Source organism: Oncorhynchus tshawytscha, linkage group LG12, assembly GCF_018296145.1.
Source record: "Oncorhynchus tshawytscha isolate Ot180627B linkage group LG12, Otsh_v2.0, whole genome shotgun sequence".
Lineage (NCBI taxonomy): Eukaryota > Metazoa > Chordata > Actinopteri > Salmoniformes > Salmonidae > Oncorhynchus > Oncorhynchus tshawytscha.
Window position 1 is genome coordinate 8,501,280 of NC_056440.1, and position 27,819 is coordinate 8,529,098.

The 27,819-nt window shown below is 44.1% G+C and overlaps 2 protein-coding genes across 6 annotated transcripts; one reads left to right on the forward strand and one right to left on the reverse strand.

Annotated features, from left to right (window-relative positions):
- Positions 1–3,087: 3,087 nt before the first annotated feature.
- Positions 3,088–22,092, forward strand: erap1b (endoplasmic reticulum aminopeptidase 1b). Its single transcript, XM_042331280.1, has 20 exons — positions 3,088–3,311; positions 3,730–4,115; positions 4,491–4,661; positions 5,680–5,818; positions 6,399–6,533; positions 6,814–6,934; positions 7,126–7,280; positions 10,369–10,482; positions 11,094–11,225; positions 11,524–11,655; positions 11,746–11,832; positions 13,867–14,024; positions 14,397–14,476; positions 14,579–14,762; positions 17,810–17,966; positions 18,144–18,328; positions 18,457–18,618; positions 20,399–20,539; positions 20,809–20,890; positions 21,137–22,092. The coding sequence occupies exons 2-20, from the start codon at positions 3,760–3,762 to the stop codon at positions 21,320–21,322; spliced, it is 2,877 nt and encodes a 958-aa protein (XP_042187214.1). The 5' UTR covers positions 3,088–3,311; positions 3,730–3,759; the 3' UTR covers positions 21,323–22,092.
- Positions 22,083–27,708, reverse strand: gtf2h2 (general transcription factor IIH, polypeptide 2). 5 transcript variants are annotated; one of them, XM_024438145.2, is made up of 11 exons: positions 27,632–27,708; positions 26,390–26,493; positions 25,762–25,876; positions 25,580–25,666; positions 25,395–25,445; positions 24,989–25,043; positions 24,643–24,748; positions 24,435–24,525; positions 23,809–24,004; positions 23,541–23,711; positions 22,083–23,177 (listed from the first exon to the last, which is right to left on the reverse strand). In XM_024438145.2, the coding sequence occupies exons 2-11, from the start codon at positions 26,443–26,445 to the stop codon at positions 22,924–22,926; spliced, it is 1,182 nt and encodes a 393-aa protein (XP_024293913.1). In that variant the 5' UTR covers positions 26,446–26,493; positions 27,632–27,708; the 3' UTR covers positions 22,083–22,923. The 5 variants fall into 5 exon arrangements, with proteins under 5 accessions (XP_024293913.1, XP_024293912.1, XP_024293908.1 ...); XM_024438144.2 differs by having other exon boundaries at positions 23,541–23,735; XM_024438140.2 differs by lacking the exon at positions 27,632–27,708 and adding an exon at positions 26,979–27,376 and having other exon boundaries at positions 23,541–23,735.
- Positions 27,709–27,819: the final 111 nt, after the last annotated feature.

The window sequence follows — 27,819 nt, forward strand, 5'->3', positions numbered from 1 at the left end:
CAACCCCAATTCCCACTGTAAAGTTTAATGATGACTTTTTTTCAGAGGTGATGGACTTTGAAACACACACACACACTTGTTCACTGTTGCACATTGTCCAACCTCTGGAGAATCTTCCCAAAAAGTGGACGAGTGGTTTGATTGTAAATCATGATTCATTTACCAGGCAGTTACCATAAACCAGTGTTGTGATTTCCTTTCTCTCCCTGTACTTTTCTTTCTCGGTTCAATTTTATTTTTATTTGTTATTTAACCAGGTAGGCTAGTTGAGAACAAGTTCTCATTTGCAACTGCGACCTGGCAAAGATAAAGCGTAGCAATTCGACTCATACAACACAGAGTTACACATGGAATAAACAAAACATACAGTCAATAACACAGTAGAACAAAAGAAAACAAAAAGTCTATATACAGTGAGTGTAAATGAGGTAAGTTAAGGAAATAAATAGGCCATGGTGGCGAAGTAATTATCAAATCAAATCAAATCAAATGTATTTATATAGCCCTTCGTACATCAGCTGATATCTCAAAGTGCTGTACAGAAACCCAGCCTAAAACCCCAAACAGCAAGCAATGCAGGTGTAGAAGCACGGTGGCTAGGAAAAACTCCCTAGAAAGGCCAAAACCTAGGAAGAAACCTAGAAAGGAACCAGGCTATGTGGGGTGGCCAGTCCTCTTCTGGCTGTGCCGGGTGGAGAGTATAACAGAACATGGCCAAGATGTTCAAATGTTCATAAATGACCAGCATGGTCAAATAATAATAATCACAGGCAGAACAGTTGAAACTGGAGGTGGACTGGGGACAGCAAGGAGCCATGTCAGGTAGTCCTGAGGCATGGTCCTAGGGCTCAGGACCTCCGAGAGAGAGAAAGAAAGAGAGAATGAGAGGATTAGAGAGAGCATACTTAAATTCACACAGGACACCGGATAGGACAAGAGAAGTACTCCAGATATGTCGGAACTAGAAGCACAAGCATTTCGCTACACTCGCATTAACATCTGCTAACCATGTGTATGTGACAAATACAATTTGATTTGATTTGATTTGATTTGAGATATAACAAAGTGACCCTAGCCCCCCAACCCATAAACTACTGCAGCATAAATACTGTAGACTGAGACAGGAGGGGTCAGGGGTCAGGAGGGGTCAGGAGACACTGTGGCCCCATCCGATGACACCGCCGGACAGGGCCATTAGAATATTACAATATAGCAATTAAACACTGGAATCTTGCTTGTTTGTAGGTGACCAAATACTTATTTTCCACCATAATTTGCAAATTAATTAATTAAAAATCCTACAATGTGATTTTCTGGATTTTTTTCCTCATTTTGTCTGTCATAGTTGAAGTGTACCTATGATGAAAATTACAGGCCTCTCTCATCATTTTAAGTGGGAGAACTTGCACAATTGGTGGCTCACTAAATACTTTTTTGCCCCACTGTATCTGCTGGAGTGCGTGCTACGAGTGGGTGCTGCTATGGTGACCAGTGAGCTGAGATAAGGCAGGGCTTTACCTAGCAGAGACTTATAGACTTGTAGAACCTGTAGCCAGTGGATTTGGCGACGAGTATGAAGCGAGGGCCAACCAACGGGAGTGTCCAGGTCGCAATGGTAGGTAGTGTATTGAGCTTTGGTGACAAAACGGATGGCACTGTGATAGACTGCATCCCGTTTGTTGAGTAGAGCGTTGGAGGCTATTTTATAGATGACATCACCGAAGTGGCTTGAGTGGCTACTGCCAACACACTGTCAATGACACTGACTCTACTCCAGCCACTTTAATCATGGGAATTGATGGGAAATGATGTAAATATATCACTAGCCACTTTAAACAATGCTACCTTATATAATGTTACTTACCCTACATTGTTCATCTCATATGCATACGTTGATACTGTACTCTATATCATCGACTGCATCCTTATGTAATACATGTATCACTAGCCACTTTAACTATGCCACTTGGTTTACATACTTATCTCATATGTATATACTGTACTCAATATCATCTACTGTATCTTGCCTATGCTGCTCTGTACCATCACTCATTCATATATCCTTATGTACATATTCTTTATCCCCTTACACTGTGTATAAGACAGTAGTTTTTTTGGAATTGTTAGTTAGATTACTTGCTCGTTATTACTGCATTGTCGGAACTAGAAGCACAAGCATTTCGCTACACTCGCATTAACATCTGCTAACCATGTGTATGTGACAAATAAAATTTGATTTGATTTGATTTGATTTGATTTGAAGTCGAGGATCGGTAGGATGGTCAGTTTTACAAGGGTATGTTTGGCAGCATGAGTGAAGGATGCTTTGTTGCGATATAGGAAGCCGATTCTAGATTTAATTTTGGATTGGAGATGCTTAATGTGAGTCTGGAAGGAGTTTACAGTCTAACCAGACACCCAGATATTTGTAGTTGTCCACATATTCTAAGTCAGAGCCATCCAGAGTAGTGATGCTGGACGGGCGGGCAGGTGCGGGCAGTGATCGATTGAATAGCATGCATTTAGTTTTATTTGAGTATAAGAGCAGTTAGAGGCCACGGAAGGAGAGTTGTATGGCATTGAAGCTCGTCTGGAGGTTAGTTAACACAGTGTCCAAGGAGGGGCCAGAAGTATACAGAATGGTGTCGTCTGCGTAGAGGTGGATCAGAGAATCACCAGCAGCAAGAGCAACATCATTGATGTATACAGAAAAGAGAGTCGGCTCGAGAATTGAACCCTGTGGCACACCCATAGAGACTGTCAGAGGACCGGACAACAGTCCCTCCGATTTGACACACTGAACTCTATCAGAGAAGTAGTTGGTAAACCAGGCGAGGCAATCATTTGAGAAACCAAGGCTGTCAATGTCAATGTAGTCATTGCAGAGCATCCATTTCACTGGCAATATAATTTTTGGATTCTGGAAATATTGTGCTCAGGTCAGGTGGTGCTGTTGGACTGGTAGGCTATGCATAGCACTTGTAAAACACTGAAACACGACACTTTTATAAATAAACATAGCTATCTGGTGCACCCTAGTGGCCAATAGTATGCACTATGGGTCAAAACCAAAACAGAGCTGGGTTTATTTGACTTCCTGTATTGAAATGAGCCGTTTGCAAATAATGGTTTGTTGTGGATCCAATCATTATCTCACCTATTTCAATGCTTCTCTTAACATTGTCAGTGTTTAAAGTGATGGGGCATTCATAGTATGAGTCGGGCTGTCATTCAGATTGTCCCAGAATGCAAATCTGTACAGGTCCTTTTTATTTTCACTTTCACAATCAAGTCGGACAGATAACCTGACAGTAAGTACAGTAATGTCTTAAAATGTATCTATCTACAAGTTGACTGTTCGCTGTTTAAATTGTTTAAATTTACGTTTCGCTGTAGCCTAGCTAGCCTAATATTGTGGATGAATAGGCTAATGCAAGGTTTTGTTTTAATGAATAGCACAGGTTTTGAATATTGAGCTGAAATCGAAAGTAACAGTAACTTTTACAATCGCAATGTCATGTCCACGCGTTCCTGTTGAATGTGTTGTACAGCTTTCGAATATGCATTATTGAGCTATTCACTTCAATAGAAATGTTACAGATGGATTGATACATTATTTACCGTGCTACTAGTTGATACAATGAGTCATGCTGTATCAATCAGTGCTCCACGTCGCCCCACCATTCGTTTTGCTACAATGTGACCTGACTTAATTTCTTCCATCTTTAGGAAACTGCCGACTTTTTGTCAGGCGTCAGGATGACGACGTTAACTGTCACCATCCTGGTGCTCCTGCATGTATCATTTGCCCCATCTTTAGCGGCACAGCTTCCAGGAAACCATGATACCAACGACAAGTCTTCCTCACTTCTACCTCCCGTCGCCACTAATGGCCAACCTTTCCCCTGGGTCCACATGAGACTTCCTGAAACTGTCTCTCCAATCCACTATGACCTTCTCGTCCACCCTAACCTGACCAGCCTAGACTTCACCGGAGCGGTGCAGATTCAACTCCAGGTCTTCGAGGACACCTCTACCATCATCCTCCACAGCAAGGAACTCCAGATAGCTAAAGCTGAGCTCTTGGCACCGGAAGGTCCAGGGTCACTGCCAGTGTATGATCGGGTCCCTTCTTTTTCTACAAGTGTTGGCATCAGGGTTGGAGTCAAATTACATTTAAATTCCAGTCAATTCAGGACCTACACTGAAATTCAAATGATCTTCAATGCTTTTCAAGGAGGACATTTTGGAATTGAAATTGGAATATGGGTTGACTTTCTGAATTGACTGGAATTCAAATGGACTTGAACCCAACCCTGGTTGTCTTGTGTATTTCTATTGATACTGATGTCTGTATCTGTGTTGATGGTAATTGGATTCATTGTTGATGTGATTGTCGGTGCTTCTATGTAGCTACAACACCAAAATAAAATTCCTAGTAACATTTGTTGCATGGCAATAAAGTTTTTCTTATTCTGATTTTTTTCAAGGCCTCTGCAGGTGTTGGAGTACCCAGCCTTCCACCAGCTAGCTCTGATGTCTGATGTGCTGCTGGTCAGAGGTGGGACGTACAAGGTTCGTCTGGAGTTCTCTGCCAACCTGTCTGACAGTTTCCACGGTTTCTACAAGAGCTCCTATCGCACAACCACGGGAGAGGTCAGGTAGGAATACGAACCATCAGGATTGGCCCTGGGCTGGACAGGTGGTCACCTAGAGCACTGAAAACACACGTCAATCATTCTACAGTGCATTCCAAAAGAATATGCAGTGAAAGTGACCAGCCACTTAGAGTGATCAAATCGTCCATAGGCAGTGATGTAGTCACGTCACTAAACCTCGAGTCACGAGTCCCAAGTCCTTATTGTTCAAGTTCAAGTCACAAACCTAGAGTCACGAGTCCCAAGTCCCAAGTCCTTATTGTTCAAGTTCGAGTCACGAGTCCCAAGTCCTTATTGTTCAAGTTCGAGTCACGAACCTAGAGTCACGAGTCCCAAGTCCTTATTGTTCAAGTTCGAGTCACGAACCTAGAGTCACGAGTCCCAAGTCCTTATTGTTCAAGTTCGAGTCACAAATCGAGTCACGAGTCCCAAGTCCTTATTGTTCAAGTTCGAGTCACGAACCTAGTCACGAGTCCCAAGTCCTTATTGTTCATGATCGAGTCACGAACCTAGAGTCACGAGTCCCAAGTCCTTATTGTTCAAGTTCGAGTCACGAACCTAGAGTCACGAGTCCCAAGTCCTTATTGTTCAAGTTCGAGTCACGAACCTAGAGTCACGAGTTCCAAGTCCTTATTGTTCAAGTTTGAGTCACGAATCGAGTCACGAGCCCCTTGGTAGTGCCAAAAGTAGCTGTACAACCATTTCTTAAGTTAAAAATGTAATTCCAGTGTTGCACATTGTTAAGGCTAAATAGATAATACGTCTATCTAACACTTGCTGCTGTAGATCGTATGTTGAATTATGCAAAATATAGAGATATTCTGACAACAGTTACAACTGGTCGAGTCACGGGTCAGGGAAATTGTGACTTGAGTCCGAGTCAAGTCTGAGTCCTTGAATCGAGTATTACAACACTGCTGAAAGGTGTGCCACTATAATGAATTACTCAATCATAAGCTTTACATTCATTTGTATATCTTAATTGTAAACAACCCTTTTTTTCTCTCCTCTGTCCTGTTAGATTTATGGCGTCCACTCAGTTTGAAGCGACCAGTGCCCGAGCAGCCTTCCCCTGTTTCGATGAGCCGGCGTTCAAAGCCAATTTCACCATCCAGATACGACGGGAGTCACGCCACATCGCCCTCTCCAACATGCCCAAGGTACCCTGGGAAACACCACGGCTGCATCTCAATAGTCTCAAGTGTCTTTCTCTCCTAGTCACCATTCCTTCACTTGATATTGAAAAGATTTATTAACAGGTGATATATAACAGATCTATTAACAGGTGATATATAACAGATCTATTAACAGGTGATATATAACAGATATATTAACAGGTGATATATAACAGATATATTAACAGGTGATATATAACAGATATATTAACAGGTGATCTATAACAGATCTATTAACAGGTGATCTATGACTGATCTATTAACAGGTGATATATAACAGATCTATTAACAGGTGATCTATGACTGATCTATTAACAGGTGATATATAACAGATCTATTAACAGGTGATATATAACAGATCTATTAACAGGTGATAAACGGGGCAGATGAATACAAAACAATTCTATCCATTTAAGCATTTTCACCATGCCGCTTTCATCTATCAAGCCCCTTTATGAGCAAAGAGTTCTGAAACATCCCAAAGTACCTGTTTCTCCACACCGTTTGAATGCCAGGGAGAGGCAGTTGTCATAATGAACAAATCCTCTACCTCTTCCCTCCACAGCTAAAGACAGTAGAGTTACCAGGTGGCGTGCTGGAGGACCACTTTGACACCAGCGTTAGGATGAGCACCTACCTGGTGGCCTTCATCGTCTCTGACTTCCAGTCTGTCAGCAAGACCACCAGTCACGGAGTCAAGGTGAGCAGGAAGTCCTCTCATTGGTCAGAATGAAAGGGTAGCTTAAGATGCCCAACCTGCAAATAGAAATGAAGTGCATTGAATAACTTTCACGTGGAAAAGGGAGTTGTACCCTGTCTTGTTGATCAGGTTCTATCTGAAACCTTGTGCTACTTCTCTGTTTCACTGACTATGACTAGTTTATACATACACATCATTATAGCTCCCTAGTCCCTGCTGTGTGGAAGTGCTCAACAACATATTTATATGATTGACCTCTTCCTCGGTATTGTCCTATCAGATCTCAGTGTATGCTGTACCAGACAAGATCAACCAGACAGACTTTGCCCTGAATGCTGCAGTCAGACTGTTGGACTTCTACGATGACTACTTTGACATCCCATATCCTCTACCCAAACAGGGTGAGTAGAACACAATGCACATACACTACGCACCACACATAGACTTACTGGGGTGCATTCGGTAGCAGGAGGTGGCACTAGCTGACAGTTTATGCTAATGTAGGTCTATGTTTAATAATGGTTTTTCACATTTTTGTAAGTAGACCTTCAAATAAAGCATTTCCTGATGTATTCCTATGTGTTCCTCCCAGACCTGGCAGCTATCCCAGACTTCCAGTCGGGTGCAATGGAGAACTGGGGTCTGACCACATACCGAGAGGCTGGGCTGCTCTTTGACCCCAACAAGAGCTCCGCCTCTGACAAGCTAGGCATCACCATGGTGATCGCACATGAGCTGGCACACCAGGTAAGTGGGACTAACCTCTGTTGGTTCATCAATCAGATGCTTTGTCAGAATATACAATACCTTCAGACAGTATTCCACATTTTGTTATGTTACAACCTGAATTCAAAACTGACAAAATATATTTTTTTTCTGGCCTATCTACACACAATACCCCAAAAATGACAAAGTGAAAACAAGTTTTTAGAAATGTTTGCACATTTCTTGAAAATTAAATTAGGGCTGGGCGATATGGCCAAAATGTGACACATGCACAGGTGTGTCAATCTAAGTTACATAACAAAAACATTCCATCAAAATCAGTCAGCTTAAGCTACTTTTGCATTGGATACATCTCAATACATCACATCCACCGGCATCACACTTCTGCATCTGCAGTGGAAGGTGGGAGAGCTAAGAGCGGTGAGACATCTGCGGTGAAAGGTGGGAGAGCTAAGAGCGGTGAGACATCTGCAGTGGAAGGTGGGAGAGCTAAGAGCGGTGAGACATCTGCAGTGGAAGGTGGGAGAGCTAAGAGCGGTGAGACATCTGCAGTGGAAGGTGGGAGAGCTAAGAGCGGTGAGACATCTGCGGTGGAAGGTGGGAGAGCTAAGAGCGGTGAGACATCTGCAGTGGAAGGTGGGAGAGCTAAGAGCGGTGAGACATCTGCAGTGGAAGGTGGGAGAGCTAAGAGCGGTGAGACATCTGCAGTGGGAGAGCTAAGAGCGGTGAGACATCTGCAGTGGAAGGTGGGAGAGCTAAGAGCGGTGAGACATCTGCAGTGGAAGGTGGGAGAGCTAAGAGCGGTGAGACATCTGCAGTGGAAGGTGGGAGAGCTAAGAGCGGTGAGACATCTGCAGTGGAAGGTGGGAGAGCTAAGAGCGGTGAGACATCTGCAGTGGGAGAGCTAAGAGCGGTGAGACATCTGCAGTGGAAGGTGGGAGAGCTAAGAGCGGTGAGACATCTGCAGTGGAAGGTGGGAGAGCTAAGAGCGGTGAGACATCTGCAGTGGAAGGTGGGAGAGCTAAGAGCGGTGAGACATCTGCAGTGGAAGGTGGGAGAGCTAAGAGCGGTGTTTGTCAGACCATGAGACATTCCCAAAATCGGTCTTCACACGTAAACTTCTGTAGCGTCTGAATGGTTTGACCTACAAACTATAATGACAACTTTATGGGAAGGGGAGACTCGAGGGTGTTCTCCGTTTTGCTCTATGGCCCCTTGTCTGAAGTTAACTGGTACCGTTTTTTTTTAAATGAATGGAGGTATGAGGGGATTTTTGTGCCTACCCCCAAAAAAAGACAAGCCATGAATGTGTAGGGTTAAAATAATATATAACTTTTTTTTATACCTAAAGGGGTCCTAAACTTCAAAATCAAATAGCTAAATGATCCATAGTATGACCATCTTAAAACAATTCCACATGTCAGTTTAGCACCTCCCCAATGTCTTAGACTCTAAACAATTAAATGTTTTCACTTAGCTACTTCATGTAGCATTTTCATTCTTCACCTATGTTTGGGGTACAGAGATGAGGTAGTCATTAAAAAATCATGTTAAACACTATTATTGCAGACAAAGTGAGTCCATACAACTTATTATGTGACTTGTTAACTTATTTAGGCTTGCCATAGCAAAGGGGTTGAATACTTATTGACTCAAGACATTTCAGCTTTTCATTTTTTATTAATTTGTAAACATTTATAAAAATACTTCAACATTATGGGGAATTGTGTGTAGGCCAGTGACCAACACATCGAAATGTAACCCATTTTAAATTCAGGCTGTAACACAATTTATTTTGTTGTTGAAAAAGTCAAGGGGTGTGAATACTTTCTGAAGGCACGTGGTATATTCCCTGGTATAAACTGGGTGGTTCGAGCCCTGAATGCTGATTGGCTAACATCAGACCGTATAACATGGGGTATGACAAAACATGTATTTTTACTGCTCTATTTACGTTAGTAACCAGTTTATAAGGCACCTCGGGGGTTTGTGGTATATGGCCAATATACCACGGCTCAGGGCTGTATCCAAGCACTCCGTGTTGCGTTGTGCTTAAGAACAGCCCTTAGCCGTGGTATATTGGCCATATACCACACCCCCCCAGGCCTTATTGCTTAATTATTAGCTTGTTTCTGTACTCTTAATATGAAGTGTTACCAGTGTTCTAGTAGTTTTGGGTAATGCACTACATTTCCTGGGAGATTTCTTTATGTTTTTTACCTAGTGTTTCGGTAAACTAGTGACTATCTTGTCCTAACCCTGTCTCTACTCCTGTTGTTCTAGTGGGTTGGTAACCTAGTGACTATCTTGTCCTAACCCTGTCTCTACTCCTGTTGTTCTAGTGGGTTGGTAACCTAGTGACTATCTTGTCCTAACCCTGTCTCTACTCCTGTTGGTCTAGTGGGCTGGTAACCTAGTGACTATCTTGTCCTAACCCTGTCTCTACTCCTGTTGGTCTAGTGGTTCGGTAACCTAGTGACTATCTTGTCCTAACCCTGTCTCTACTCCTGTTGTTCTAGTGGGCTGGTAACCTAGTGACTATCTTGTCCTAACCCTGTCTCTACTCCTGTTGGTCTAGTGGGCTGGTAACCTAGTGACTATCTTATCCTAACCCTGTTTCTACTCCTGTTGGTCTAGTGGGTTGGTAACCTAGTTACTATCTTGTCCTAACCCTGTCTCTACTCCTGTTGTTCTAGTGGGCTGGTAACCTAGTGACTATCTTGTCCTAACCCTGTCTCTACTCCTGTTGGTCTAGTGGGCTGGTAACCTAGTGACTATCTTGTCCTAACCCTGTCTCTACTCCTGTTGGTCTAGTGGGTTGGTAACCTAGTGACTATCTTGTCCTAACCCTGTCTCTACTCCTGTTGGTCTAGTGGTTCGGTAACCTAGTGACTATCTTGTCCTAACCCTGTCTCTACTCCTGTTGTTCTAGTGGGCTGGTAACCTAGTGACTATCTTGTCCTAACCCTGTCTCTACTCCTGTTGTTCTAGTGGGCTGGTAACCTAGTGACTATCTTGTCCTAACCCTGTCTCTACTCCTGTTGGTCTAGTGGGCTGGTAACCTAGTTACTATCTTGTCCTAACCCTGTCTCTACTCCTGTCGGTCTAGTGGTTCGGTAACCTAGTGACCATGCAGTGGTGGAATGACCTGTGGCTCAATGAGGGCTTTGCAAAGTTCATGGAGTTTGTGTCAGTTAACATCACCAATCCTGAGCTGCAAGTGGTAAGCCTCTGTTTGGTTTTTAATATTCATTTTCTGTATTTCTTTTGTTGATTTAGTATGAAATTAAAGAGTATAGTAGAGAGTTTGTATAGAAACGTACCTGAACAAATACTGAGCTAGTTGATAGGCAGGCTGCTGGATGTATGTGTAGGGAAATCAGGGTTGTTGTGATATCACTAACTGACAAAGGACTTCTCTCTCTTTCTGTTTTCTCTCTCTCTGTTTTCTCTCTCTCCTTCTCTCTCTCTCTTTCTGTTTTCTCTCTCTCTGTTTTCTCTCTCTCTGTTTTCTCTCTCTCCTTCTCTCTCTCTCTTTCTGTTCTCTCTCTCTTTCTGTTTTTTCTCTCTCTCTCTCTCTGTTTTCTCTCTCTCCTTCTCTCTCTCTTTCTGTTCTCTCTCTCTTTCTGTTTTTTCTCTCTCTCTCTTTCTGTTTTCTCTCTATCTCTCTCTCTCTTTCTGTTTTCTCTCTCTCTCTTTCTGTTTTCTCTCTCTCTCTCTCTTTCTGTTTTCTCTCTCTTTCTGTTTTCTCTCTCTCGCTCTCTCTTTCTGTTTTCTCTCTCTCTTTCTTTCTCTCTCTCTCTCTTTCCCTTCCTCCCTTCCCCTCCCCCTCAGAATGACTTCTTCCTAGGGAAGTGTTTTGAGGCGATGGAGGTGGATTCATTAAGCTCCTCCCACCCCGTTTCCAGCCAGGTGGACACTCCTACTCAGATCCAGGAGATGTTTGACGATGTATCCTACGATAAGGTTAGACTCCCAATCAATCAATCAATCAACCAAGGTCTGACTCCTGTCCAGTCTATTCACTTCATGCTGACTATCCGTCAGACCTAGTTTCAAATACTTCACTGAAATGGAACCAATAGAAGAGCCCCAAAAGTGCAAACCCCCTTCACCTGAAACTCTAGACATGCTAAAACAAACACTCAAAATACTAGAAAGATTTCAAATATTATTTGAACACAGGTTTGCTATCTCTTCTGAAAGTACTCCAGTCTAGTCAGTGAGTTGATTTCTGTGAATTCATGTGTTATTGTTTTTCCAGGGGGCGTGTATTCTGAACATGCTGAGGGACTTCCTGACCCCAGAGGCGTTTAAGATTGGTATTGTCCGTTACCTCAGACGTTACAGCTATCAGAACACTGTCAACAGCCATCTGTGGGAGAGCCTCACTAACGTGAGTGTGTATACAGCTACCTGAGCTTCATACCCTTTTCACACTACTGAGTCGAACCCAACCAAGCCAATAATGTGTCTGTCTTAACAGATCTGCCAGTCAGATGATCTGGATGAGGGCAGACTGAAAGACGATGGGGGGTTCTGTTCTCAGGAAAAGGCCCAGTCTGGAGCTCCTGTAAGTCACAACACACCAGCAAACCCCTCCTACACACTGTCACAGTCAACCCACTGCAACTGTCAACACAGTGTCACAGTACACACTAACAGTCAACACACTGTCACAGTACACACTAACAGTCAACACACTAACAGTCAACACACTGCAACAGTCAACACACTGTAACAGTCAACACACTAACAGTCAACACACTAACAGTCAACACCAACAGTCAACACACTAACAGTCAACACACTGTAACAGTCAACACACTGTCACAGTCAACACACTGTAACAGTCAACACACTAACAGTCAACACACTGTCACAGTCAACACACTGCAACAGTCAACACACTGCAACAGTCAACACACTAACAGTCAACACACTGCAACAGTCAACACACTGCAACAGTCAACACACTAACAGTCAGCACACTGCAACAGTCAACACACTGCAACAGACAACACACTAACAGTCAACACACTGTAACAGTACACACTGTCACAGTCAACACACTAACAGTCAACACACTAACAGTCAACACACTAACAGTCAACACACTGTCACAGTACACACTAACAGTCAACACACTGTAACAGTCAACACACTGCAACAGTCAACACACTGTAACAGTCAACGCACTGTCACAGTCAACACAGAGGCGTTTAAGATTGGTATTGTCCGTTAACAGTCAACACTGCGACAGTCAACACACTGCAACAGTCAACACACTAACAGTCAACACACTGCAACAGTCAACACACTGCAACAGTCAACACACTAACAGTCAACACACTGCAACAGTCAACACACTGCAACAGACAACACACTAACAGTCAACACACTAACAGTCAACACACTGTAACAGTACACACTGTCACAGTCAACACACTTAACAGTCAACACACTAACAGTCAACACACTGTCACAGTACACACTAACAGTCAACACACTGCAACAGTCAACACACTGCAACAGTCAACACACTGCAACAGTCAACACACTAACAGTCAACACACTGCAACAGTCAACACACTAACAGTCAACACACTGCAACAGTCAACACACTAACAGTCAACACACTGCAACAGTCAACACACTAACAGTCAACACACGTTAACAGTCAACACACTGCAGCAGTCAACACACTGCAACAGACAACACACTAACAGTCAACACACGTTAACAGTCAACACACTAACAGTCAACACACTGTAACAGTACACACTGTCACAGTCAACACACGTTAACAGTCAACACACTAACAGTCAACACACTGTCACAGTACACACTAACAGTCAACACACTAACAGTCAACACACTGCAACAGTCAACACACTGCAACAGTCAACACACTGCAACAGTCAACACACGTTAACAGTCAACACACTAACAGTCAACACACTGCAACAGTCAACACACTAACAGTCAACACACTGCAACAGTCAACACACTGCAACAGTCAACACACTGTAACAGTCAACACACTAACAGTCAACACACTGCAACAGTCAACACACTGCAACAGTCAACACACTGCAACAGTCAACACACTAACAGTCAACACACTGCAACAGTCAACACACTAACAGTCAACACACTAACAGTCAACACACTGCAACAGTCAACACACTAACAGTCAACACACTGCAACAGTCAACACACTAACACTCAACACACGTTAACAGTCAACACACTGCAACAGTCAACACACTAACAGTCAACACACTAACAGTCACCACACTAACAGTCAACACACGTTAACAGTCAACACACTAACAGTCAACACACTGCAACAGTCAACACACTAACAGTCAACACACTAACAGTCAACACACTGTAACAGTCAACACACTACAACAGTTAATGTCTTATAGTGTTCATGTCCTGTGTCCTTCCTGGCTTGTTGTAGAAGTGGTACTCCGGTGACTGTGTCTGAGCGTGTGTGTTTGTGTTGTAGAAGTGGTACTCAGGTGACTGTGTCTGTGCGTGTGTGTTCGTGTAGAAGTGGTACTCAGGTGACTGTGTCTGTGCGTGTGTGTTCGTGTAGAAGTGGTACTCAGGCGATCAGCTGGATGTGAGGGCCATCATGGACACGTGGACGCTGCAGGAGGGGTTTCCCCTGGTCACTGTAGAGGTCAGGGGTCGCCAGGTCAGACTCAGCCAGGAGAGATACCTCAAGACCGACGATCCCTCACAGACACACGGGTAAGATAATTCCCAGTCCTTTCCCATTTTCTGGTTTTATTGAACAGATGTCAGTGAGAGAGAATGTGTCAGATGGCAGTGAGAGAGAATGTGTCAGAGGGCAGTGAGAGAGAATGTGTCAGAGGGCAGTGAGAGAGAATGTGTCAGAGGGCAGTGAGAGAGAATGTGTCAGATGTCAGTGAGAGAGAATGTGTCAGAGGGCAGTAGGGAGGATTTTAACCCTCTTTGACTGGGCAGTTGGTACTAGATATCCAGGAAACATCATAGTTTAATTTCCTTTGTAGAGATGGTAGTTCAGGCTTGGTAATTCAGGTGTTTGTGAATAACCAAGTCATTCAATATTAACTCCTGACCCCCCTCCCCCACATGCAGCTTCCTGTGGCAGGTTCCTCTGACCTACATCACCAGCAGCTCCAACACAGTGCATCGCTTCCTGCTCAAGACCAGGACAGGTAGGCGTCTCTGTCTGGGGTTTGTGACCTAACAGTTCTAGCATTAGTCTCGCCTGGTAACAGTATAGTTATAGTATACTAACTAACTACGTCCCCCTCTAGACGTGCTGTACCTACCAGAGGAGGTGGAGTGGGTCAAGTTTAACGTGGATATGAGTGGTTACTACATGGTCCATTACGAGGGGGAAGGCTGGCGTTCTCTGACCTCCCTGCTGCTGACCAATCACAGGGCTCTGAGCTCCAACGACCGCGCCTCCCTCATAAACAATGCCTTCCAATTGGTCAGGTCAGTCTGTCAACATAGTGTATAATATTGTAAAATGTTGTTTTTTTTCAATGTCGTTTTTTATGTATACTGCTCAAAAATATAAATGCAACATTCAACAATTTCAACGATTTTACTAAGTTGCAGTTCATATGAGGAAATCAGTCAATTGAAATAAATGTATTATGCCCTAACATATGTATTTCACATGACTGGGCAGGGGCACAGCCATGGGTGGGCCTGGAAGGGCATAGGCCCACCCACTTGAGAGCCAGGCCCAGCCAATGGGAATGAGTTTTTCCCCACAAAAGGGCTTTATTACAGACAGAAATAGTCCTCAGTTTCATCAGCTGTCCGGGGGGCTGGTTTCAGATAATACCTCAGGTGAAAAAGCCGTATGTGGAGGTCCTGGGCCGGTGTGGTTATACGTGGTCTGCGGTTGTGAGGCTGGTTGGACGTACTACCAAATTCTCTAAAACGACATTGGAGCTGGCTTATTGTAGAGAAATGAACATTCAATTATCTGGCAACAGCTTTGGTGGACATTCATGCAGTCAGCATGTCAATTGCACGCTCTCTCAAAACCAAAACCTGAGAGATCTGTGTCATTGTGTTATGTGACAAAACTGCACATTTTAGAGTGGCCTTTTATTGTCCCCAGCGCAAGGTGCACCTGTGTAATGATCATGGAGTTTCATCAGCTTCTTGATATGCCACACCTGTCAGGTGGATGAATTATCTTGGCAAAGGAGAAATGCTCACCTGGAACAGGGTTGGAGAGCACATAGCCTACAGAGTCGGAACAGGGTTGGAGAGCACATAGCCTACAGAGTCGGAACAGGGTTGGAGAGCACATAGCCTACAGAGTCGGAACAGGGTTGGAGAGCACATAGCCTACAGAGTGAACAGGATTGGAGAGCACATAGCCTACAGAGTCGGAACAGGGTTGGAGAGCACATAGCCTACAGAGTTCCGTGTTCTTATAAGCCCAGTCATTGTGTAAAAAAAAAAAAATCGTTTAGACGTGCCACTATTTAAAAGAGGATTCCCACTTTCTAACACTGCTATATTTATTGTTCAATTCTTAACATGAAGCGCATTTAATCTGCTTTACAACCTGTGTATCCTACCTGGCATATTAAAACGTAACCACGGTGTGTGTGTAGCCTACCTGGCATATTCAAAATGTAACCGCGGTGTGTGTGTGTGTGTGTGTGTGTGTAGCCTACCTGGCATATTCAAAACATAACCATGGTGTGTGTGCAGCCTACCTGGCATATTCAAAATGTAACCACGGTGTGTGTGCAGCCTACCTGGCATATTCAAAATGTAACCGCGGTGTGTGTGTGTAGCCTACCTGGCATATTCAAAATGTAACCTCGGTGTGTGTGTGTGTGTGTAGCCTACCTGGCATATTCAAAACATAACCGCGGTGTGTGTGCAGCCTACCTGGCATATTCAAAATGTAACCACGGTGTGTGTGCAGCCTACCTGGCATATTCAAAATGTAACCGCGGTGTGTGTGCAGCCTACCTGGCATATTCAAAATGTAACCGCGGTGTATGTGCAGCCTACCTGGCAGGGTAACCTCTTGTTGAATGAGAGACTGATGGAGTGTGTGCAGCCTACCTGGCAGGATAACCTCTTCTTGAATGAGAGACTGATGGAGTGTGTGTGCAGCCTACCTGGCAGGGTCAAAACATAACTTGTTGAATGAGAGACTGATGGTGTGTGTGCAGCCTACCTGGCAGGGTAACCTTCAAAATGAAGACTGATGGAGTGTGTGCAGCCTACCTGGCAGGGAAAAATCTTGTTGAATGAGAGACTGATGGAGTGTGTGCAGCCTACCTGGCATATTCAAAAATGAGAGACAGGTGGAGTGTGTGCAGCCTACCTGGCATATTCAAATGTAACTGATGGTGTGTGTGCAGCCTACCTGGCATATTCAAAATGTAGACTGATGGAGTGTGTGCAGCCTACCTGGCATATTCTTGTTGAATGTAAGACAGATGGAGTGTGTGCAGCCTACCTGGCATATTCAAAACATAACCGCAGTGTGTGTGCAGCCTACCTGGCATATTCAAAATGTAACCACGGTGTGTGTGCAGCCTACCTGGCATATTCAAATGTAGACAGATGGAGTGTGTGCAGCCTACCTGGCAGGGTAACCTTCAAATGAGAGACTGATGGAGTGTGTGCAGCCTACCTGGCAGGGTAACCTCTTGTTGAATGAGAGACAGATGGAGTGTGTGCAGCCTACCTGGCATATTCAAAACATAACCGCAGTGTGTGTGCAGTCTACCTGGCATATTCAAAACATAACCGCGGTGTGTGTGCAGTCTACCTGGCAGGGAAACCTCTTGTTGAATGAGAGACAGATGGAGTGTGTGCAGTCTACCTGGCAGGGTAACCTCTTGTTGAATGAGAGACTGATGGAGTGTGTGCAGCCTACCTGGCAGGGTAACCTCTTGTTGAATGAGAGACTGATGGAGTGTGTGCAGCCTACGTAAGAAACAGAGAAGAGCGTATGCCTTTCATGAGACTTTTTGATTTATTTTTAAAATTAGAGTGGCATCATGCAGCCTTGTATTACAGATCAAAACAACAGCCGAAGGGTTGGTATCACAACTAAAGTTACATTATAACTGTGAGCGTATAGGAGGACGTGTTTCAACATGATCACTTTATCCGCTCAACACAGAATAGTCGCATGTGTGATGTCCCTTTTCTCCTTTGTAGTGTTGGTAAGGTAGGACTGGACACAGCCTTGGACCTGTCCCAGTATCTGTCCCTAACACCATGTCCCCTTTTCTCCTTTGTAGTGTTGGTAAGGTAGGACTGGACACAGCCTTGGACCTGTCCCAGTATCTGTCCCTAACACCATGTCCCCTTTCTCCTTTGTAGTGTTGGTAAGGTAGGACTGGACACAGCCTTGGACCTGTCCCAGTATCTGTCCCTAACACCATGTCCCCTTTCTCCTTTGTAGTGTTGGTAAGGTAGGACTGGACACAGCCTTGGACCTGTCCCAGTATCTGTCCCTAACACCATGTCCCCTTTCTCCTTTGTAGTGTTGGTAAGGTAGGACTGGACACAGCCTTGGACCTGTCTCTGTATCTGTCCAAGGAGACAGACATCATGCCTGTCACCCAGGGTCTGGGGGAGCTGGTCCCTCTCTACAAACTGATGGAGAAGAGAGACATGGAGGGTCTGGAGAACCAGATGAAGGTAAGAGAGTCTGGTTCCTCTTCAGGTTTCTTTCTTCCAGAGTTCTTTGACAGAGCTTTTGTCACTGTGCTTCTGCTTGCTCTTCGGGGACGAGAGGTTGTGACAACTGTTGATGTAAAAAGGTCTTTATCAATACGTTTGATTGATGGATTGAATAGAGATATATCTGTTTGTCAGGGCTACATCGTGGAGCTGTTCCGGGGTTTGATAGACCGTCAGACGTGGAGTGACGAGGGCTCTGTTTCCCAGAGGGTTCTAAGGAGCTACCTGCTGCTGTTCGGTTCTGTCAGGAACCATCCCCACTGTGTCGCTACCGCCACACACCTCTTCAACAAGTGGAGGGCCTCCGACGGCAACATGAGGTCAGAGGTCAAACCATTCAATTCAATGAAAATAAACATTTTTTTTTGTCCTGAAGGTAAAGAGAGAAAAGAAGGAGAGCATGCTAGAGTATTGGGACAACCCCCACTTTCTCTCTCTTCTTCCTCAGTCTCCCCAGTGATGTCAGCTTGGCGGTGTTTGCCATTGGTGCTCGTGACCCAGAGGGGTGGGATTTCCTCTTTGAGAAGTACCGCCATTCGCAGCACACATCTGTCAAGAGCCGCATCAAGTCTGCCCTGTCCATCAGCCCTCTGCAACACAAGCTAAAGCGGTGGGTTAACATGAAGAACGTCTCATAACTATCTCTCCTGCTTACATCACTCAGAACTATCTCTCCTGCTTACATCACTCAGAACTATCTCTCCTGCTTACAGTCCTCATAACTATCTCTCCTGCTTACATCACTCATAACTATCTCTCCTGCTTACATCACTCAGAACTATCTCTCCTGCGTACAGTCCTCATAACTATCTCTCCTGCTTACATCACTCAGAACTATCTCTCCTGCTTACATCACTCAGAACTATCTCTCCTGCTTACATCACTCAGAACTATCTCTCATGCTTACAACACTCAGAACTATCTCTCCTGCTTACAGTCCTCATAACTATCTCTCCTGCTTACATCACTCAGAACTATCTCTCCTGCTTACATCACTCAGAACTATCTCTCCTGCTTATAGTCCTCATAACTATCTCTCCTGCTTACATCACTCAGAACTATCTCTCCTGCTTATATCACTCAGAACTATCTCTCCTGCTTACAGTACTCAGAACTATCTCTCCTGCGTATAGTCCTCAGAACTCTCTCCTCCTTACATCACTCAGAACTATCTCTCCTGCTTACAACAGTCATAACTATCTCTCCCGCTTACATCACTCAGAACGATCTCTCCTCCTTACAACACTCAGAACTATCTCTCCCGCTTACAGTCCTCAGAACTATCTCTCCCGCTTACAGTCCTCAGAACTATCTCTCCCGCTTACAGTCCTCAGAACTATCTCTCCCGCTTACAGTCCTCAGAACTATCTCTCCCGCTTACAGTCCTCAGAACTATCTCTCCTGCTTACAGTCCTCATAACTATCTCTCCTGCTTACAGTCCTCATAACTATCTCTCCTGCTTACAGTCCTCAGAACTATCTATCCTGCTTACAGTCCTCATAACTATCTTTCCCGCTTACAGTTCTCATAACTATCTCTCCCGCTTACAGTCCTCATAACTATCTCTCCTGCTTACAACACTCATAACTATCTCTCCTGCTTACAACACTCATAACTATCTCTCCTGCTTACAGTCCTCAGAACTATCTCTCTGTAAGCTACAGTCCTCAGAACTATCTCTCTGTAAGCTACAGTCCTCAGAACTATCTCTCTGTAAGCTACAGTCCTCAGAACTATCTCTCTGTAAGCTACAGTCCTCAGAACTATCTCTCTGTAAGCTACAGTCCTCAGAACTATCTCTCTGTAAGCTACAGTCCTCATAACTTGCTGCTCTGCTTTCTTGCTGCTCTGTATTGCATTTAAACCTCTAAAAGTCTAAACCTTTGAGGTGCGGTCATACCATGGATCATTTAGCTATTTGATTTAGAATTTTAGGACCCCGGTAGGTATAAAAAAAAATTGAGAATTTGGGCTTTACTACTATAGCCAATAGAAATACACTGAATAACATTCATAAATGGAAAAACAGACAGTCCAGAATAAAGATAAGGAATAACGTTTTCAATTGTCTGTCCTAAATCTATATCACATATTTAACCCCTTTTATGTTGGCTCAAAACGACCTTCATACTTCCATAAATGTTTTAAACTGATACCCGGTTACCTTCAGACGAGTCCCGGGGGGTTTGTGGGCGTCGCAGAGCAAAACGGAGAACGCCATCGTGTTCGTGAGAGTCTCACCGTTACGTGGCGCTACGTTTTCATGAGAAGACTGTTTTGCGGGATGTCTCCTGGTCTGACAAACAACGCTTTAGCTCTGCCACTTTGCATAGCAGATGCGGTGGTTTGACCTCTCCCTCACACCCCCTGTGTCTCTCCCCCCCCCCAGGTTAATGGAGCAGAGTCTTATGGGCGAGGTGATGAAGACTCAGGACCTTCCTCATGTGGTCATCTCTGTCAGCAGGAACCCCAAAGGGTACAAGCTGGCCTGGGACTTCCTCAGACACAACTGGCACACACTGGTGAAGAAGTGAGTCTAATGATCTTACGCCATGGTTATACTAGAAACTACCTTGTAGTAAGGAATCACCAAGATCTCCCCTCATGGTGTATCTTCAGAACAGCATGCAAAGCAGAACTGTTGGCTGTTAGCCTGTCCAGCATGGTGTCAAAACTAGCTAGCAAAACCCTCCCTCTGATTGATTATTATTTGGTTGCGTTGCTGATCATTTGCATAAAGTTGTAATTTTCTTTTCGACGTGTCTGTATACCTAACCCCCATGACCTTTTGACCTGTAGGTTTGACCTGGGGTCCCACTCTATCTCAGGCATGGTGACCGGTGTGACCAACCAGTACTCCACCAGGGAGATGCTGGACGAGGTAAGAGTCTGTCTACTCTGGTGTTTGATAATACCACTACCATTACCTTACGTTATGTAGCTATATAGTTTTTGTCAGCTGTAATAACTACAAAATTCAAAAGGCACTCAAATGTTTCCCTCATAATAACTACCCTACTGTTAGTGTATTACTGTCTGCTTGTTCATAGGCTCACATTTAGCTGTATATAGTAGATGTGTTTGAGATCTATTGTAAGCAGTCTGCCCATGTCTCCTCCCCCCCCAGGTTCGCGGGTTCTTTGACTCTCTGTCTGAGGAGACAGGTTCTGGTCTGAGGTGTATTCAGCAGACATATGAGAGCATTGAAGAGAACATCCGCTGGATGGACCAGCACCTGCCCCAGCTAAAGGCCTGGCTGGACAGACAGGCCCAGGGAGCCAGGACAGAGACACGGGGCCACGAGGATCTATAGGCCTTCTATGCAGTACAGGGCATGGAGGGGTCTAGAGCAGGGTTCGAATTTGGGCCGAATTTGGCCCGTAGCTGGTTTTATTTGGCCCCCCCGAGTTTTCTGAGAAAATATTTTTTTTATTGTTGGGACATAAAATATTAAAAACACCAGGAAATCAACCAGCTGATTTTAATTTAAGAAATCTGTTCCAAAGTATTATCACGCATAATAGGGAGACGTGATCGTATACAAATGTAAGCAAGGTTCGAAATTATGTTTTCGTCAAACATTATATCTGTTTGGGCTTCTTGCTGTCTACAAATGATTTGTAATTATGTACCGGCTCCCCCGCTCAAGAGAAAAATCATCCCGCGGCTGAATCTCGTCGATAATCCCTCGTCTAGATCGCAGAATGATTATGGCTGTTTGAGAGCATCAAAACCGGGATCAATTATGCGGAAATTGTGACTAACGGATGTAGAAATAATATTGAGTAGTTATTTATGATGCAAGATGATTTGTATATTTGTCAATCTCGACTCACCTTTTAAAGAATAATATTTCCTCAGTGCATTGAGCAGTGTTGGTAACACTGGATGGCGCATTTTTGTTTTTAATTTTTCATCTTCGGTAAATTTATAAGAATTGACTCAGTTAATCAGTTATCCTCACCTCAACTTTTAAAACAGACGTGTCTACGACTCGGTTTGTCATTTTTTTGTGTGATGAATTTATTATACAATACTGTCAGCATAAATATGTGAGCCTTTTTTTATATATATATATATATATATATAAAAAATGGTTGTCCCCACTTCTTAGGGGATCATAACTACCAGGAGATTTTCTCCACATAAGCGTTACCTTGGTTACTGTTCCCAGGAGAAACAGCCCAGTCCTGCATCTCAGAGGAGGCTCCTTCTATTGCATTTGTTGCCTCACTTGTGTTGTGTGTTTTTGCTGATCTTGGTGTGTTTTTGCTGCATTTATGATGTAATGATTTGGCGTCGTAATGTCTCAATGCAGTACATGCACTGATCTCAGATGCCCTGCTGGGGCTTTTTTGTTTGTTGCCTGTGTGTTTTTCAGATTTTGTGAGAATTAAAATGTTGAAAAGAATCTGTATTTTGTTAAAATACTGAAATGAAAAATATTGATCGTAAAACCCTGTCATTTAATGGAAGGCTCTGGCTAAGAGATGGGGACAGACAGACGAGTCTAAATGAATAAAGAGAACATACAATAAGATCTCTACAAAAGAGCTGAAGTTTATTGAAAAGGTTTGGTCCATTCTATGCTGCTGCCAGAGCCATCCGGTGATATCGATGCTCAGAGTTTCAGCAGTTCCATCTCAATCCTACCATCATTGAGGTAAAGTCAGTCCTCTAGCTTTAGATGTCAGCCTGGATACAGGACAACTCCAAAGTCAACTCCAAGCAATACGGCCAAAGTCAATTCCAAATTTCCTAGCAACACAACTCCAGAGGTAAATTCTGTAAGGGCCCAAAGCACTGAAGGCCCTCCAAATGAGTAAACATCTTTAAAGTGTGTGCAGGTATATTGGCACTTGTCTGAGGTTTCCCATAAGTCCTACATAGTCCTCTACTTTTGACCAGAGCATCTCAGGGGGCACTGCGGCTGTGGATGCAAGAGGGGCAGCAGTGCAGCGTGTCGTGGATGAACAGGTCACACTCCACGCAGAACACACTGTTGCACGACGGACACGTGAACACACTCTTGTCTTTCAGCTCCCCCTGGCAGGCTTCACAGAACCTCTCTGTGTGGTGCAGCAGCAGAGGACTCTCCTGGAAGGCCTCCAGGGGGAAGAGGTGGTGGAAGGAGCGGGCCAGGTGAGGAGCGGAGACAAGTGTCAGCCCTGGGGGAGCACACACACTTTAGTCACGTCTGTAGTAGTACACACACGGGTCATCTCAATGTATGTACGCAGAAGGTATTTCCCAAAATGCCTTCCTCCCGAAGTGTACACTTGTTCACTTCCCGATATGAAAGGAAATGATTGCTTTGAGAAACTCCCTCTAGCCCGTGCCTACAGCAAACCAATGCATTAAGATGTGGGAAATAGTAAACAAGTGAAGAAGGAGAGACGATTGGGACAAACACTCGGCTAGACACCACACACTCGGCTAGACACCACCCACTAGGCTTAAACACTCGGCTAGACACCACACACCAGACTTAAACACTCGGTAGACTTCACAGTAAGCTAGGCACCACGTACCACAGACTTTACACTCGACAGGTAGCTCAGTGTACTTGGCCTGGCACTGTGGACAGAAGTACCCTCCCATAGACAGACCGGGACCACCACTAGTGCTGTCCAGATGGGCCTGGCTGAAAGAAGGCTTGGCATCCTGGTCTGATATAGAAGCTATGGTGTGCTGGGGGAAACCTGGAGGGAGAGAGAATAGAAACACTGGAGCTCAGAAATAACATTGTGTGGTTAGGACTGAGCCAGTCGATGTGCTGAAGCTCTATGTGTGTCTGACCCATGCGTATGAGGGAACACTCGGAGGAGGAGGTAGCAGGAGGAGGCTTCACATGAAACATCAGCAGCTCTCTGAAGTGGCTCTCATCCAGGATCACATGGTACGACCCCCCGGTCTCTCTGGTGAGCACCGTGCAAACACGCACCTCGGCTGACAGGCCAATCACAGACACACGGATCTTCAGAGCCTTCAGAGTCTGATGGAGAACAGAGAAAACACCAGAGATATGAAATGGGAGACACCGGTGAGAGATCAGGGAGAGATCAGAGATATGAAATGGGAGACACCAGCGAGAGATCAGTGAGACAAGGAGAAAGACCACATAGAAACTACACCAGAGTTTCTACATGAGAGAAAACACCAGAGAAAAACATCTGGGGAAAGTGAGAGATAAAATTATTAACCTTTATTGAACTAGGCAAGTCAGTTAATAAGAACAAATTCTTATTTACAATGACTGCCTACACCGGCCAAACCCGGACGACGCTGGGCCAATTGTGTGCTGCCGTATGGGACTCCCAATCACGGCCAATTGTGTGCTGCCGTATGGTACTCCCAATCACGGCCGAATGTGATACAGCCTGGATGTAAGTGATAGAGACAGAGACAGCCAGATCTGCTGTTACCTTGACCAGCTCGTAGATGTTAGCTGGGTCACATGTGGTGAGACTACTGAAGATGATGAGGACTTCTCTGCTGCTGTGGCCTGGCATGTGTCTGAGGAGAGCCAGGGGGTGATGGTGAAAAGACAAAGTGGATCATACATCTTGGGACAAAATAAAAGTATATGGATATACACACCACACACACACACACACCACACAGGAAGCATACTTGAGAGTCTGCATGGCCAGGCTGAGGGAGTTATATAGAGAGGGTTCTCCTCCACACGTAGAGTCCTTTGCTTTCTTCAGGGCATCAATGTGCTTCTTTGGGTTCCCTGTGGATAGAATAACAGCACTGTCAAGCAGAACTGTAACCAGCACACAACTAACATGCACTCTCAAAACACCAGCAAGCCACAAACATTAATGCCTACAATGGAAAATAAATCTATAAAAATGAAAACTATTTTAAACATGTCAAAAAAACAAACACAAAAAAAAGTACAGCACTTATATTGAATAAGCTTAGGGGAAATTGGGACACCTCGTAGAATGACCCAAGGCGGACCTCTCACCTGCCAGGTCAGTCAGCTTCTCCGCTCTCTTGTTCTTTGTGGTGATGATGCCCACCTGAAGAGGAGACCATAGGAGGGACTAAGTTCTCTTAGCTTACTAGACCATATAGTAGGAGGACACACCGTTGCTGACGTAGCAATCCATCAAATGTATTTCATGAAGCACCTTTTTACATCCGGAGGTGTTACAAAGTGCTTTACAGACACCCTGCCTAAAACCCCAAAGAGCAAGCAATGCAGAGGTATCTGTGGCTAGAAAAAAAAACTCCCTAGAAAGGCTGGAACCTGGGAAGAAACCTAGAGAGGAACCAGGCTCCAAGGGCTGCTTACATTGACAAACGCTCAGGAACGAATGACAGTGGGACAACAAAACCCACTCTAATTGAATGGTGGAACGAGGGCCTACCTGACTGATGGGGTTCTGGTCAAAGTATTCCTCAACAAAATATTCCACCAGCTGCAGAGTTGAAGAGAGAGAGAGAAAACAAAATCAAAATATTTTTCAGCTCCATATGTTTCACAAGTATTTGGATTACTCCTCCTCATCTCTACCATCCCCTCCTCTTCCTCGATCCTCCTCCTATTCCTCACCTTGAGTGTAGAGGTGAGGCGGTTGGGTTTCAGGTCCTGGTCTTCCATGGTTCTAGAGGTGTCAATTACCACGTACAGGTGACGCATCTGGAACACGTGATATTGTAGTGTTATCATTATTACTTTACTGAAGAAGTACATGGCATCTGAGAAGGCAAATAGAGGGTGAGGAATCAACTCACCATCCCAAGCCGAACTTGTCCATGACTCTCAAACACCCTTTTCCTTTTGGCCTGGAAAAGGATTTCCTCTACAGTGGCTTTGAGAGATCCAGACTCGTCCTCCTTCAAGATCTCCCTATATGGACAGACGGACAGACAGTCAGTCAGTGTCCGCATTTCAGTGGTAAGGCTGTTGCAGCCTCACTGTAGACCAAAGTCGAGGAGTTTAGTCAGGGGAGGTGCATCTGTGACAGCGAAAAGTCAGACACTAATGTGTTTTTTTAACAGCGAGGCTCAGATTAACATGGCAGTGTTGCCAATCTTTATTAAAAAAAAATTTAAAACACACAAACTAAAATCATGTGTGTGTACATTACACAACCAATTAGTGAGACAGAGCCTCAAACACATGTATTTATTCACTGCGGGCCACTCATGAATTACGGCAAATTGTTTCCCGTTTCAGTCACGTCTTTGGTGATGTTTGCTTGAGTCAAACAATAACACCCTAAAAGACGGGTTGCCAATAGAGCCTCTTACAATGCAGGTGACTGCTGCAGGATGAAGTTGGTGAAGAGCAAATGTGAAAACTCATACAACAGCCCAATAATTATATTCATCCTAAGCTTACGTTTAGTGAGCGCCTTACCATGTTCGCTCATAACCTCCCTCCCAACGCTTGGCTCTCTCTGGCTCTTCGTCCATCTTGATTGAGTCAACCTCCAAATGCAGTTCAATCAAAAACTGAAGTATCTGTATAAATGACACGAGGGTGAAATGCTTTGTAGCTATTATATTATAAACCGTGGCATTATCATGCAAATACAATTATTTTCAAAAACAACATAGCTGCCAACTCATCATCCCCATACCAGTACTTATGTATATTGGTTGGAAAATGTAGCTATCTATGCAAGCAAATCACAAGCACTCGATCCGTCAATTCTCCTTTAAACCCAGGAAGCAGTCATTCCACTTACCATTCATCAGCCTTTCAAGCGTAATAATGTCAAAATACGTTCGAAATTTACCAAAGAATGGAGTTTCGCTGAGCAACTATCGTCATTACTACCTTTTGACGGTATGTACTTCCAAAAATAGTCGAAATAAAAAAGTCACATGCAATCGAATGAATGCCAGTTTTGCACATCCTGCAATATTAGTAATGGATTTAAAACACAAAATAAAGCTTAATTAGAAATATACAACTTTAAAAGTACCCTATATTGTCTACTTACATGAAATATTATTGCGTTCGGTGTAGCGCGGGTGAAACAACAGATAGGTATGGCGTTCATAAACTGTTGAAGGTGATCAAATCAATGACCTTTTCTGCTGCTGGATCAGCCGAACTGTGCGTGGTAGTAATTGGTCATTTTATTGGTGGTGCAGAAGAGGTGGATTTGGCATTTTCTCAAAAACGATACGATTATTTTCGGTTGCATGTAACTTTGAATTTTGATTTTAGGGGGGTGGAGTACACACCGGCCGGAACGGCAGTAACGTCATTACAATACTAACGTTAGTTGTTCAGCCAAACTCAATTCTTTGGTAAGTACCAAACGTGTGACATTAATCTTGAAAAGCTGGAGAATAGCAAGTTGAATGCGCTTAAAGGAAAATCGCCATATTCAACGTCTCCTGTAAACCCAAGATGCTGGTTCAGCAGCGCCAAAGATATTTTATAACTAACTCATTGTCTGTGGCTGCTGCGCCTTGCTGTGAAACTGGCGGATGTTATTCGAATGCATTGCTAAATTAATCGTCTACATTTCATGAATGAGTTACTCGACTAAATTAGTTAAATCGTAGGCTGAATAAATGTACATTAGTTTAATATTATATAGAAACATTCAAATAAGATTAAAACAAAAACACAACATTCGCATACCTGCTGAAGGAAGCAACCATGTTTGGTGTAACAGAAGAGCTTCCCGCCCCAGGAAACATGGTCTAAAGGAAAAAATAGTTCCGACTTCAGATTTTTTGGGGGGGAGCAATGAGTAAATTTATGTTTTTGTGGATGATGAGCTCGTAAATTGCCTGTAAATGTCCAGAAACTATTGTCATTAAAAACGT